This window comes from Petaurus breviceps, unplaced genomic scaffold (genome assembly GCF_028583685.1).
Source record: "Petaurus breviceps papuanus isolate PSGF00001 unplaced genomic scaffold, PetGlider_PUasm1.0 220, whole genome shotgun sequence".
NCBI lineage: Eukaryota > Metazoa > Chordata > Mammalia > Diprotodontia > Petauridae > Petaurus > Petaurus breviceps.
Window position 1 is genome coordinate 23449900 of NW_027185876.1, and position 14626 is coordinate 23464525.

Sequence of the window (14626 nt, forward strand, 5' to 3'; positions counted from 1 at the left end):
AAACAAATTCCCATATTGAGCATAACCCAGAGGTATTACTCTTCTGCAATTTTGAGTCTTAGAGAGTTGCCTTGGGTACTTAGAGGCAAAGTGACTTGCTCAGGGTCACACATTCAGCATTCATCATAGGCAGGACTTGAACTCAAGTTTTCCTGAATCCAAGGCTGACCCTTGATGGAGGGGAGAGGGAGACAACATCCTAGGGCAGCACCTTTCAAAGTATGGTCTGAGTACTCCTGAGGATCAACAGGACTGACCTTTCTCAGGAGTCTGCAAGGTCAAAACTATTTTCAGAATAATACTAATATTGTATTTGCCTATTAAAATGTTTTCCCCTCTTCCAGCTAGATATTAGTATGAGATCAGATTTTCTCCATATACTTTAACCACAACAACATATCTCAAAAGATCGAATACAGAAGCAGATAAGAGAATCTAGTTATCTTCTATTAAGCCAGACATTAAAAAGATTTCCAAAATTTTTTTTTGCAAAAAAACCCCAATTTCAACCTTCTCACTAAATTTTTTTGGGGAAATATACCTTTATTGAAATACATTATGTTAATATGTATGTTAACATGTAATATATTATATATGTTAACATATTTCTGAATCAATTAATATATATTTTAAATTTTTATTAGTTTTAATTTCTAATATAATAAATACCGACAGACATACACATATAAACAAAAACTTTTCAGGGTCCTCAATAATTTTTAAGATTATAAAGGTTTCTGAGAACAAAAAGTTTGAGAAATAGTACCCTAGGAGATTGTATTATAATATCCTTTCTAGAATGACAGTAGATAACTAACCTCTGTCCAGTTAAACATAAGTATATATGTGTGTGTATATATACACACAGGTAATATGTATGTATCCTCATTCATGTTAATTTTATAAAATTATTTAAATGGAGAGAAATCAATACATTAACATATTTATGCCTTTTACATTCCCCACAGACTAGGCACAACCGAATAAACCCTTGTCTAGGCTGTTCCACTTCATGGTTTTTGTGAAACAATTTCATCTGCATGTCAAACATGGCTGGGACAGAGCTCTGTTAGAAGCATTCTTTGAAATTTGAGAGTGGATATATGTGTAGTCATGATGAAGTAGTATAGTCAGAGAGAGTGCTTATGCTGTCTGTGCGTAGCACTGTGACTTCCTCCATGAATTCAGTTTTCCCATCTCTTTCTCAGGAAACTTTGAATAAGAGATAGAATTAAGGGAAGAAACTCTTTAACTCCTAATAGAAGGGAAAGAGCTGTGGAAATGACGAAGGTGCAATGGAGCAAAGAGATGTTTCATACAAGAGACTAGAAAAGTGGATTTGAGTAGTTCTTTTTACATATATACATTCATTATATACACACATATCTCATTAATTCAAGCCAATTAGTAAAACATCTTAATCACATATTTTGTTTTAATAAATTTAACTTTTTTATTTATTTACCATTTATATACCCCAGTTTCCTAATCTATAAATTGGAAAGACTGGTTCAATCTCCTAATATTACATCCAACACATTCATGCGCTGTCTTAAAGTTACAGTCTCTAGGACAGAAGGGTCAATGGTACCATTGTCCATTGCCTTGACCAGATCACATCTGTAGTGGTCCCTTCTGGGCACCATATCTTAGCAATATTATTGATAAAATAATGCCCAGAGGAAGCCAACCAGAATGGTGAAGGGTTTTAACATCATAACATGTGGGGATCAGTTGAAGAGACAAGGAATCTTTTGTTTAAGGGGGAGAGAGTTGACAGTGGAGGTAGGGGTTCAATAAACTAGGCTTGACTTAAGGGATACTGACTCAAGACCTCCCCGAGCTCCTGCCACATATACCTGAAAGTGCCTGACAATACTAGGTGACAGGATATCCTCTTCTTAAAACCACAAACTGATTTTCACATAAGGTTTCTCATATAAGCTTTTTCATGGTTTCATTTCTGTTATCTTTAATTCAACTTAATTCTCCAGTTTATAATCTGTACCAATTTTTTTTCTTTTCCACCTAATCTCCCAATTAAAATCTTCATTTCTTGTTCCAAATAATGGAAAAAATAATGAAGAAAGAACAGGCCATGGCTACACCACTTCTCCACTGCTTGGGGTCCTACACCAGCCCCAAACTTTTACACCTCATTGGACCTCAGTGCTACTTGAGGCTTCTGGACCTTGGGCTTGGCACCTAGTTTCCAGCCCTTTGTGGCAATGACTTGCATGCCAGACTCCCAGCTTGTGTGCCTACTTTTCTAAAGGAACTCTAAAATAGTCTTGGATTTTTGCATTTAAGTAAAGCATTGCAGAGCCCTCTCTTACCACAAAGAGATGTTATTATAGCCAAGGACTTCAGCTGGAGCCAGAAGCAGGAAGTAGAGAGACACTCCATAGGCAAATACCCAGTGGTGCTATGCCTGGCAGCATCTGGGAAAGACTATATACCCATCAGAGAGGTAGCCAGAGGAGCCAGGTTTGGCAAAGACCACATCTTCATTAGAGTAGCAGCATTCAGCCAGTCTATGTCCTGTGGAAGCGATGTGTCCAGCAAAGCTCCAATAGAGCTGTGTCTGGGAGAGGCTTCATGTTAAGCAGGGATTAGGCCAGGAGGAAGTTGTACTATGGTATCACCAAAAGATCTAAAAGGGGCTGCATTTTTCAAAGCTTGAGTTTGTCCCTCCATATACTCTGACAACACACGAACCATATTTGTGTCGCTATTCTTCCCACTGATGGTGTGTGGGGGATAAGTTTAATTCCTATTATTTTATTATGCCTTTATATTAAATTCTTTTGTTTTGAACTAATTGTGTTCTCTGCCTTACTACTTAAAATCATTGTGGAAGTGTGTGAACTATAGTTTTAATGCATGTAGACACATAGAGGACCTTTGACACAAGGCATCAGGTTCCAGGGGAGCCCAGTAGGTTGAAGGGTCCTTTTATGTGCTACACTGGTAGTCCTTACTTGAAAGGGCAGCACCCAGTCTCTCCTACAATTGAGAAAAAGGCCCTTTGTGTGGAAGGGATAGCTGGCTTTTCTGCTATTTCCCATGTCTCTTCATTCACATATCTTTTTCCCCTGGCCTGAATGTGCAGAAATTGTGAGTGGGTTTTCTGCTCAAGTTTCTGATTGGCAGCTCCAAGTATCTAGTTACCTTAATTTCAAGCACAAAGTTCACACAGAGGCCATCCCAACTTTGGCAAAATAATTTGGTGCAGCTGAAATTTTTAAAATAAAAAAAAATGTCTTTTTTCTTTTTCTTTTTCAATATGAAACAGTTTGCTTTGGCTAATTATGCCCCCCCCCCCCGCAGGTGATGGAATGTACAGACTTGCTTTTTGCCCAGTTTTGGGGTGGTGGATAAGTCATCAAATTTTTTAAAAATATAAAATAAAATCTTGGTATTATAAGAGTCTTGAAAAGTGACTAATTTTTTTTCCCAACTGAACACAATGTTTCTGATCTCCCCAGTTGTGAGTGTTCTCTCCACCCCGAAATGCCTCCTATGTATCTAGTTATCTACATGTTGTCCCACATGTTAGAACGGGAGCTCTGTGAGGTCAGGAACTGTCTTTTATCTTTCTGTGTATCCCAGGAGCTTAACATAGCGCCTGGTATATAGGACCTTCTTAATAAATGCTTGTTGACAGACTAACTTTGTATTTACTGTTATATGCAAACATGTTCCTCCAAGAGAATGAACCTTTTTACAATGCTTTGCGTGTATGTGTGTGTGCGTGTGTGTGTGTGTGTGTGTGTGTGTGTGTGTGTAGGTGCAGTAAGCATTTAATAAAATGCCTGTTGAATTAAACTGAATCAGAATAATATTAGGTCTAGTCTTCTGAGGTGAAAGATTGAGGCTGAAGATTGGTACATTACCATTCCATCCATATAGAACCACAGTCCATGTAAGGAATGATTCAGGACTCCCAAAACAGATTTCAGAAAATATTCCATTTTTAAGGCAATGTCAATCTACTGCTTGACCTTCTTATTACAGTCAAAATATAAAGCCTATCAATTTGCTTCTAGACAGGTAGGTCCCATACTGTTGTAACTTATTTTTTTTTTGCTTTCTTTTTTGGGGGGGAGAGGAGGTCACTCCTTGTGACCCCATTTGGAGTTTTCTTCTCAAAGGTTTGCCATTTCTTCTCCAGCCCATTTTACAGATAAAGAAACTGAGGCAAACAGTGTCACACAGCTAGTAAGTGTCTGATGCCAGATTTGAACTCAGAAAGATGTCTTCCTGACTCTGTGCACTCTGTGCACTATGGCGCCCTCTAGCTTCCCAGCCAATCTTTCTACTCTTCCCTAATAGATTTCCCTATCCCACTCACCACAGCAGCTGGCCCAACCTTCTCTCCTCATCGCTCATAGTTCTCCTCCCAAACCTACCTCCGTAGCCAAAGATTGTGCCTCATACTCTGCTGAGAAAATCAAAGTTATTTTCTGTGAATTCCTTCTCCCCTCCTTTTCTTGCAACCACTTGGCACCATCTCACATGTTTTATTTCGGTCTCTGATGAAGAGATCGTCTTTGTTCTGATCAGGCCAAAACCTCTGCATGCAACCATCCTTGATCCATGCTCTCTGGATTCCCCTACCCCAGACGATTAACCCCATAACCCTCCCCCCCCCAACACACACATATTTTCAGCCTTTCTCTATATTCTGATTCCTTTTCTAATGCCTACAAATATGCTGGTTTCCACCAAATTAAAAATCATTTACTATTACCTATCATCTTCTAACTTTCCTCCCTTTCTCAGTCAAACTCCTGGAAACAAGCTATCCACATTAATTGACTCTTATTTTCTCAATTCTCTCTCCACCCCAATCCATCCTGCAAGGTTGTGTTTATCCCTCCACTAGGCATGCTGATGCTGGTGGATCAATTAAGCTCAGGAGTTCTGAACTGCTGAGGGTTAAGGTCAGTTGAATGTCCACACTAAATCCAGTACCAATATGTTGAGCCCCCAGGAATAGGCTTGACCAGGCTGCCTAAAGCATTGGCCCAGGTCAGAAAGGGAACAGGTCAAAGTCTTCTTGCTGAGCCATTGAGATCAGGCTCACAAGTGGCTGTTGTACTTCCAGTCTGGGTGATATGGGGAGACTCAGCTAAAAAAAATGTCTGTAAAAGAAGAATAGGTTGGATTGGATGATGTCTTAGTTGTTTGCCAACTCATAAAGACTACACTTTTAGGTAACTGGAAAACAGCTAGAAAGTTTAAAACACTGCTTCAGACACAGTTCAAATTGACTTTTACCTATTCTTTTTGTTGTCTACAGGGTCCTGGGAAAGCAGGTACTAACTGTGCCTTGGACTGTGGTTCTGGGATAGGAAGGGTCAGCAAACATGTCTTGCTGCCAGTTTTCAACAGTGTGGAACTGGTGGATATGATGGAAGCCTTCTTGGCTGAAGCCCAGAATTACCTGCAAGCCAAGGGTGACAAAGTAGAAACATATTACTGCTACAGCCTTCAGGAATTCACACCTGCGTTCAGAAAATACGATGTCATTTGGATTCAGTGGGTTTCTGGTTAGTCTTGTGTTGCCCTGCTCTTTCCATTTGCCTTGTTCTAGCTAGAAGGGAAGCAGGAAGCCCAGATTCAAAACAGAAATTGCAAGAAGCATCATACCAATAGAGGCTGTCCATCCCCCGAACACGCAGCTTATAGAAGATTTGAATGAGGCTTGGGATTTTACTCTCAAAGAGATAATGAAAAATGATGATGATGAAGAAAGCAACAATAAACATTAAAATGTTTTTGTCAAGAATTTAGAGGTGTCATAATTTCATGTGCAATATCTGCATGTTAAGTGATTTTTATAATTTTTACCAGTCACATTTTAGCGTACTTTTTCCCATTTCTTAGTGAATGAGCTTCAATGGATATGATTTAAATTCTGGAGTGAGATATATTCAATATGCATTAGGGGTGGCAGGAGAATAGAGCAGGGGTAACCAGAATTAATGTCTTGGTAACTTATGGGATATGTTTTCATGAGGGATTGTGGAATGGATCCCTTTTTTTTCACTGTCCTCCTTAAAAACATGAGAAAATCCTGTAAGATGGATTTTTACACACACACACACACGCCTACACACGTGCTTTTAGATTGAATAAAATTCGATAGATGATCCACAATTCATTTGTCTGACACAACTTTCCTGATCACTTTGAATCCTCACTCCATTTAATCCTGACAAAATCCCCATGAGGATCTTAGGGTAGACCCATCCTGATCCTCCAGAGCTTAATGATTGATCTAAGAGTAGCAGAACTGGAACCAGAACTCAGAATGATACTCTTTAGCAACCCATTGGCCCACTGTTACAACCCTATCCTCCTGTCCACAGGGAACCTGACTGATAAAGACCTCCTTGAGTTTCTTTCCCGCTGCTGTGAAGGCCTGAGAGAGAATGGCATCATCATCTTAAAGGACAACGTGGCCCGCCAGGGTTGCATCTTTGACTCTTCTGACAGCAGCGTCATCAGGGACATGGACATCCTCCGGAGCCTCATTCACAAGAGTGGGCTGATGGTTCTGCGGGAAGAGAAGCAAGAGGGTTTCCCAGAGCAGTGTGTTCCAGTGTGGATGTTTGCTCTGCGGAGAAGGGTAATTCATAGGATCATAGATTGAAAGTTGAAAAGGACCTAAGAGTTCCTCTGGTCCAACCACCCTTCCCCCCCCTGCCCCTCATGTTGCATTGGAAAAAACCAAGGTCCAGAGAAACTAAGTGACTTGCTCAAAGTCATAAAGGTAGCAAATAGCAGAATGGAAATTCAAATTTGAGTCCCATGATTTCAAGTTCAGTGTTCATCCCTCTGCACCACACTGCCTACCTAATCAGCAAAGTAAAAGACTGCTGGTGTATATAGTATTTGGGAGTGGAGGTAAAAAAAGTGAGTTCTTCAAAGTCTTTCTTAGAATTCAGTTCACCTCAGCATACTACTTTTCACTTTCTATACATTTTTCTGTGTTTTTTTTTTCCCCCTTTGGGTCTGTGTCTTCTTTCACAATATGACTAATATGGTAATATGTTTTCATAAGTGAACATGTATAACCTATATCAAATTGCTCACTCTCTCAGGAAAGGGGGAGGTAAGGGAGGGAGAGAGAAAATTTGGAACTCAAAAATTTAAAAAAATGAATATTAAAAATTGTCTTTACATGTAACTGGGGAAAAATAAAATGTTATTTTAGAAAAAGTATTCAATTCAACTTAATAGATACTAATTAAACATCTATTGTATATGCAAGGTACTAGATGAGAAGAATAGTTATACTTGGGCTCTTCTCTCAAGCAACTTCCAATCTAATGAGATTTTATTTTGAATTCTAATGAGGCATAGGGAGAAAGAGACTAATATTTGCATGAATGATGGTTGATGATGTATGTCCACATGACTTATTATTTCCTTCTCTTCTACCTGGGATTATGACTTCAGAATCTTAGAGTTGGAATGGACCTCAGAGGCCAAACCACATCTAAACAAGAATCCTTTTTATCTCATCCTTAGTAAGTGTATCTTTGCTCAGAAACCTTTAGGGAGGCAGAGTCAGCTGCCTCTCAAGAAAGCCCATTCCACATTTTAAAAATCATTAAGTAAATGTTCATGCTGCCCATTCTGCTTTTGGGTAGATTGAATTTTTAATAAATTCTTTTCCTAAATGGAGCTTAATATGCCTCTCTGAACACTTTTGTTCCTAGTTCTGTCTTTTCCAACCAAGTGACTAAGTCAGATCCCTCTTCATAAAACACTCATTTTGACACTTTTAGTCAACTGACTTGTACTTCATTAGTCTTTTATTCTCCAAGCTAAAGATCTCCACTTCAGTCAAGTGATTCTTATGTGTCATAATGGCAAGGTCCTTTACTATGGCTTTGGTTGCTCTTCCCTGAATGCTCTGTAGTTTGACAATGCTCTTTCTAAAAAAGAGTACCCAGGACAAAAGCTAGATGTGGTCTGATTTGGAGATCTGCTATGGAACAATCATTTCTCTAGTCTTAGACACTATGTCTCTCTTAATGTAACCTAAGGATGCATTAGCCATTATTTTTTGACTGTTATAGCATACTGTTGATTCTTCTCAAGCTTGCAGTCAATTAAAAGAACTGTTTTTTTTTTTCAGATGAATTACTACAGAGCCATAGCTTAACCATAGTTGGCCGCATCTCCCTCATCTCTTTATTTTGTTCACAAGCATAGCATGAGAAACATTGTAAAATGCCTTGCTAAATCTAAATAAACCATATGCAGTAGCAAATAAGACACTAGACTTTGAGTGGTAGAAGACTTGAATTCAAATTCTACCTCTGATTCTACTTGAATTCAAATTCTACTTTCTACTGATGGAACACTGGGCAAGTTCTTTTATCTCTCTCAGACTTATTTTCTCATCTGTAAAATTGGTAGAATTATAGCACCCATCTCACAGGGTGAAATGGGATAACATGTAAACACTTGGCAAATCTTAAAGTACCATATAAATTATTATTATTGTTATTATTATTTTATATCTATGGAATTCCCTTTATCTATTTGTCTAGTAACCCTGTCAAAACAGAAAATGAGGTAAGCCTGGCATGACCTGTTCATGATGTGTCATGCTGGCTCTTTGTGATCACTACTTTCTTTTCTATACGTAAACCCATCATCCCTTTAATAATGCATTTATGGATGGACTTTGATTCCTGAAAAAAAAAATCAAGAAAGTTCTTTAGGCCTGTGACCTCTCTCCCATTTTCCAACATCTTTCCAAGATTGCCAATAGTAGCTCAACAAATACATCTGTGGTTACTTCACTCCCAAGGGATGTAGTTTATCCAATCCTAGTGATTTGAAATCTTCAAGAGCAGCTAAGTGCTCTTTTATTATCTCCCTGGTTATTTTTGGCTTCAATTCCCTCATTAGCCATTATTATTATTATTTTGGTTTCATCCTTTCCAGTCTAAAAATCATTCTCTTTTGGCAGAAAAAAAATCAAAACAAACCCCTGAATTTTAGCAAAACAAGAGCAGAGAAGCTCTCTGTTCTCTGTTACCTATTATTATCACCTCATCCATTCTGAGTAGTGGCCCTCTTTGATCCTCCTGTTTCCTTTAATACAGTGTTAAAAAACCCACACAAAACCTTTTAGTTGTTCTTGGCATTCATAGCTAGCCTCAGCTCATTTGGAGCTTTACTTAGCCTTCTTGACTCTGCTCTTATAGAACTATGCCTTCACTTTTGTTATTCGTTCAGCAAATATTTTTAATACCATTTTTGTACAAAGTGCATGTGCCCATACACTTAGGGAACTACAATGATAAATAAAACAATGGAATTGTCTTAAAGGAGCTTACACTCTGAGATAGTGGGGGTGTGAAAGATCAGTTGTCTTCCAATAGTTCTTTTGTTCAATTGTTTCAGTCATGTCGATCCTTTGTGACTCCATTCTGGGGTTTTCTTGGCAGAGATTCTGGAGTGGTTTCTCAACTTCCTTCTTCAGCTCATTTTACAGATTAAGAAATTGAGACAAATAGAGTTAAGTGATCTGCCCAGGATCACACAGCTATAAGTGTCTGAGGCTTGATTTGAACTCAGGAAGATGAGTCTTCCTGATTCTGGACCCAGCTCTTTACCCACTGACCCACCAGTAGTCCTTAGAAAGCTGCTATCCATTATTTACCAAATATTTGTGGAGTATCTTTTGTGTACAAGATCAAGTGCTAAGTGCTTCACCATATTAACAGATAAACAAACAAACAAAAAAGAGAGAATAGCATTGGGCTTTTAAGGTAACTTCTAAAAGACCCTTTTCCTTGAAGCCATGTTTCACAGATGTGATCTAGGATAGGTTGACAGGTATCCTAAATCCCAATTCAGCTATATTAGGTTTGCTTCTTTGCTTTTTGATGTTTGGGATTGGGCATGCAGAGACTATTTCTTTGCATAGAAAATAGTGGCTCCTTGATTATGGGAGGACTTGTTAAGATCATATTATAAAATAATTTTAATTATTTTTCTGTCTTTTGTCCTTCACTTGGAAGAAAAGTTATATGATCTGGTTTTCCATTTGGGGTCAGTTTCACTTCCCTGCAGTATAATAAGACTATAACCTGACCATAACAAACCATGATAGGAATCCTCTGGCGTGAGTGCATTTCAGTTATGGGGACATATCTCCTTTTAAGAACAAGTTGTTGATTGTTCAGGCTTTTGGATAATGAGCCTTGAATGGATAAATGAAAGTTGTAGATAAACCCTAATTTTATTCAATCATTGGTTTTCCCCTCTTACAATAATTATTAGTGTTATAGAATGATACATTTAGGGGACAAAGAGATGAGAGATCATCCAACCCTCATTTCACACAGGTGGAAAGTAAAGCCAAGAGAAAGGAAATGACTTGCAGATCATACAGATAAAAAGTAGTAGAACTGATGTTCACTTGGACTGATTTCTGTCTCTGAAGTTAACAGGCAGTATAATAAGCAAAGGGGATTGAAGAAGTAGAAAAAAAAAGATTGATTATGTGCAAACTTGCAAATTGAATCATTTGGATTCAATTTTGTGTTTTGGTTTAATGTAAAAGATAATTTTGATTAAACTATTAAAATTGAACAGTTTTGAATGTGATATGTATATCATTTTTTGTATGAATGCGATGTTTAAATAAAACTACTTGTGTTTTTAATGCTCTCATTTCTCGATGGCTGATATTCATGAGTTTATGTGCATGTATCAGGGACTGTGATCTTTCAAAGCGGGGCCAGCCGATTCACTGGTTTCTAAGCATCATATTTTAGAGAAAACACTTTGAAAAGGTAAGAGAATGTATAGAGGAAGTCCTTCAGAATAATGAAGGGCCTCAAGCATATTAAGCTCAGTTATGTGAATTAGGGATGTTTTGACTGGAGAAGGGAAGACTAGAGGGTTAGAGGTGAGGCCAATGAAGTCTATCTTTAAAGCACTTAAAAGACGTTTGGGTGGAAGAAGATAAAGCTTGTTCTGTTTGAACTGAGAAGGCAGACCTAACAGCAAGGGGTAGAAATTACAAAAAAGCAAATTTAGGTTTAATATAAGGAAAAACTAGCTAACAATGAGAGCTGTGCCAAATTGGAATGGGTTATCTCAGGAACTAGTGGACTTCCCTCCGAATGGGAGTATTTAAAGAATCACTAGATGGACAATGGTGGTGTTTTGGCACAGAATTTTTTCTGAGATGATTAGATTAGCTGGCTGTTGAAGTTCCTTCCAACTCTGAACTTCTGTGACTCATGCACAAAGGTGAGTATATATGTACATATGCGTGTGTCTGCATGCATGTTTGTGTGAAACCTTTTTCATAATGGAAGCTGTTCCTTATAAAAAAGAATTTTTGAAAAAAATCAACAAAACTGACCAACATACATAAAAAATCTGAAAACATATGCAGTGTAATACCTTTGTGGACCTCCCACCTCTGCAAAAGGGTTGGGGGATGGCCCTTCTTATACATCTTCTTTGGAATCAGCCTTGTTTGTAATTCTGCAACATTCATTTTCCATTATATTGTAGTCATGATACATGATAGATAGATTAGATAGATAGAATTTTTCTGACCCTTTTTACTTTGTATCAGTTCATTTAAGTGTTTCAATGCTTCTCTATTCATCATAGTTGTCATTTCATAGAACAGAGTAATACTGTATCACATTTCTGTTCTAAAATTTGTTTAGACATTTTGCAGATGATTGATACAGCTGATTTTATCTTTTTTTTACAATACATGTATATTTATTTATAAATTACATGTTTTAGCTACTAATCCAATATGTTGACATAAAATGTACACAGAATAGAAATGGAATAGAGATAAGTAAATGATATTTTAAATATTTTTGTTTGATTTCTTTTTTAATAGTAACAGCAATATTGTTTTTTAATAGTATATATATATATATATATATTTTAAACATTTGATTTTAAAACTTTGAATTCCAGATTCATTCCCTTCCTCCCTTGTCACCCACCCTTACTGGAAAGATAAACAATTCAGTATAGGTTGTACATGTGTAGCTAATGCAAAATATTACCATAGTAGATATATTGTAAAAGACTAACTATATTTTCCTCCCTCCTATCCCATCTCCCACTTGTTCTATTCTCTACTTTGATCCCATTCCTTTTCAGAAGTGTGTGCTTCCAACTTCCCTCCCCCCCAGCCTGCCCTCCCTTCCATCATCCCCCCTCTCATCCCCTTCCCCCCTACTCTCCTGTAGGGTGAGATACCCTATTTAGTGTGTATGTCATTCCCTCCCTGAGCCAAATTCAATGAGAATAAGGTTGACCAATTCCTTTTTGCCTTCCTATTCTTCCCCTCTGTTGTAACCATTTTCCCTTGCCTCTTCTATATGAGATAGTTTACCCCATTCTGTCTCTCCCCATCTCCTCTCATTATAATCTTTTCTCACCTCTTAATTTCACCTTTTAAGTATCATCCCTTCCTATTAAATTGGTCCTGTGCCCTCTATGTATACCTGTAAACATATATGCACACATTCACAAATGTATTCATATACCAATATACCCTCCGATATAGACATATATATATACATATATATTTTTATTTCCTTCAACTATTTTCATACTCAGAAAAGTTTCATCAGTTACAATTATTGTTTTTCCATGTAGAAATGTTAATAGTTCAACTTTGATAAGTTCCTTATGATTTCGTTTCCCTGTTTACCTTCTCATGTTTCCCTTGCTTCTTGTATCTGAATGTCATATTTTCTATTCAACTCTGTTTTTTTCATCAAGAATATTGAAAGTCCTCTATTCCACTGAATGACCATATTTTCCCCTGAAACATAATACTCAGTTTTGCTGGGTAGGTGATTCTTGGTTTTAATTCCAGCTCCTTTGCCCTCCGGAATATCATATTCCAAGCCCTTTGATCCCTCAGTGTAGAAGCTGCCAGATCCTGGATTATCCTGATTGTGTTTCCACAATATTAAAATTGTTTATTCCTGGCTGCTTGTAATATTCTCTCCTTGATCTGGGAATTCCGGAACCTGGCTATAATATTCCCAGGAGTTTTCTTTTTGGGATCTTTTTCAGGAGGTGATCGGCGAATTCTTTCAACTTCTATCTTGCCCTCTGGTTCTAAAACATCAGGGCAGTTTTCCTTGAGAATCTTTTGGAGGATGATTTCTAGGTTATTTCTTTGATCATGACTTTCAGGTAGTCCAATAATTTTTAAGTTATCTCTCCTGGATCTATTTTCCAGGTCAGTGGTTTTTCCAACAAGATATTTCACATTGCCTTCTATTCTTTCATTTGTTTGGATTTGTTTAACAGCATCTTACTTTCTCATCAAGTCATTAGCTTCCATTTGCTCCAATCTAATTCTGAAGCAATGATTCTCTTCAGTGAGCTTTTGAGATTCTTTTTCCATCTGGCAAATTTGGCTTTTTAAGGCATTCTTCTCCTCATTGCCTTTTTGAGCCTCTTTTGCCATTTGTGTTAGTCTATTTTTGAAGGTGTTATTTTCCTCAGGATGTTGACTCTCATTTCATAATTTTCTTGCATCATTTTCATTTCTCTTTCCAATTTTTCCTCCACTTCTCTTAACTAATTCTTAAGGTCCTCTATGGCCTGTAACCAGCTTGTATTTATCTTGGAAGCTTTTGGTGCAGGAGTTCTGACTTCACTGTCTTCCTCCCATTCCATGCTTTGATCTTTTTTGTCCCCCAAATAGTAGTCTAATGTTGGATTCTATTGTTTGCTTTGTTTCCTTTGCCTGGTCATGTCACCACTCAGTCACTTAACCCCTGGACTTTTTACCACAGTAGGACTCTGCCACCAGACAGGGGAGCTTCATTCCAAACGCTGGGGTTTTCTCAGCTGCCAGAGGTATTGGTGGCTTCTCTGAAGCCTTCTCTGAAGTTGGGTGCCTTCTCTGAAGCCTCCACACATTCTGGCAAGCTGGTCACATACCCCAGGACCTCCACCCTAAACCACAATCCAGATCCAAGCAGGTTAAAGCAAGAGTGATTACCCCTAAGACTGGTCGCTTGGTTCTCCTACACTCTGCAGACCAGGAGCTGAAGCTACCATGTGGTGGCAACTGCACTGCTGCTCCTCAGTGGCTTCTCATCATGGGGGAAGAAGCTGACGCACTCCCAACTGCTGCATCCCAAAGTCCACACTGCACTGACCTCCATCTTTGTACTTAGAATCTTTTTGTTGATAATTCTGGACCACCATAACTGCTGGTGATCTGGAGTCCCTCCAGTAGGTGGTCGGTCAGGCCCGCCCTGGGGCTAAAACCTCAGGCTTGTGCAGGGCTGGGGTTGGCTCCCAGAATGCTGTGCTGGCTGCTTGCTGCTGGCATGCCAGGCTGTCCTCAGTGGGAGGTTAGCTTCTTTGCATCATTTTGTGGGTTCTGTAGCTCCAAAGTTTGTTCAGAGTCCCCTTTTACATGAATTGGAGGTGGTGGGAGCTGGAGCTGCACAGAGGTCCTGTTTCTACTTCACCATCTTGACGGATCTCCTTATCTTTTAATCCTCAGCAAATACATGTTGGTGAATTAGAAGAAACTTGTCATTTGGTCAATCCTGTGACTTCTATTCCAGTC

At 38.4% G+C, this 14626-nt stretch overlaps 1 protein-coding gene across 1 annotated transcript in view; it reads left to right on the forward strand.

Moving 5' to 3' along the window:
* Nucleotides 1-10711, forward strand: part of NTMT2 (N-terminal Xaa-Pro-Lys N-methyltransferase 2) — a 28866-nt gene extending 18155 nt beyond the window's left edge. Inside the window, exons 3-4 of the mRNA XM_069094757.1 lie at nt 5306-5555; nt 6378-10711. Coding sequence (XP_068950858.1) covers nt 5306-5555; nt 6378-6661 — 534 coding nt within the window. The 3' untranslated portion in view covers nt 6662-10711. The remainder of the gene's footprint in view (nt 1-5305; nt 5556-6377) is intronic.
* Nucleotides 10712-14626: the final 3915 nt, after the last annotated feature.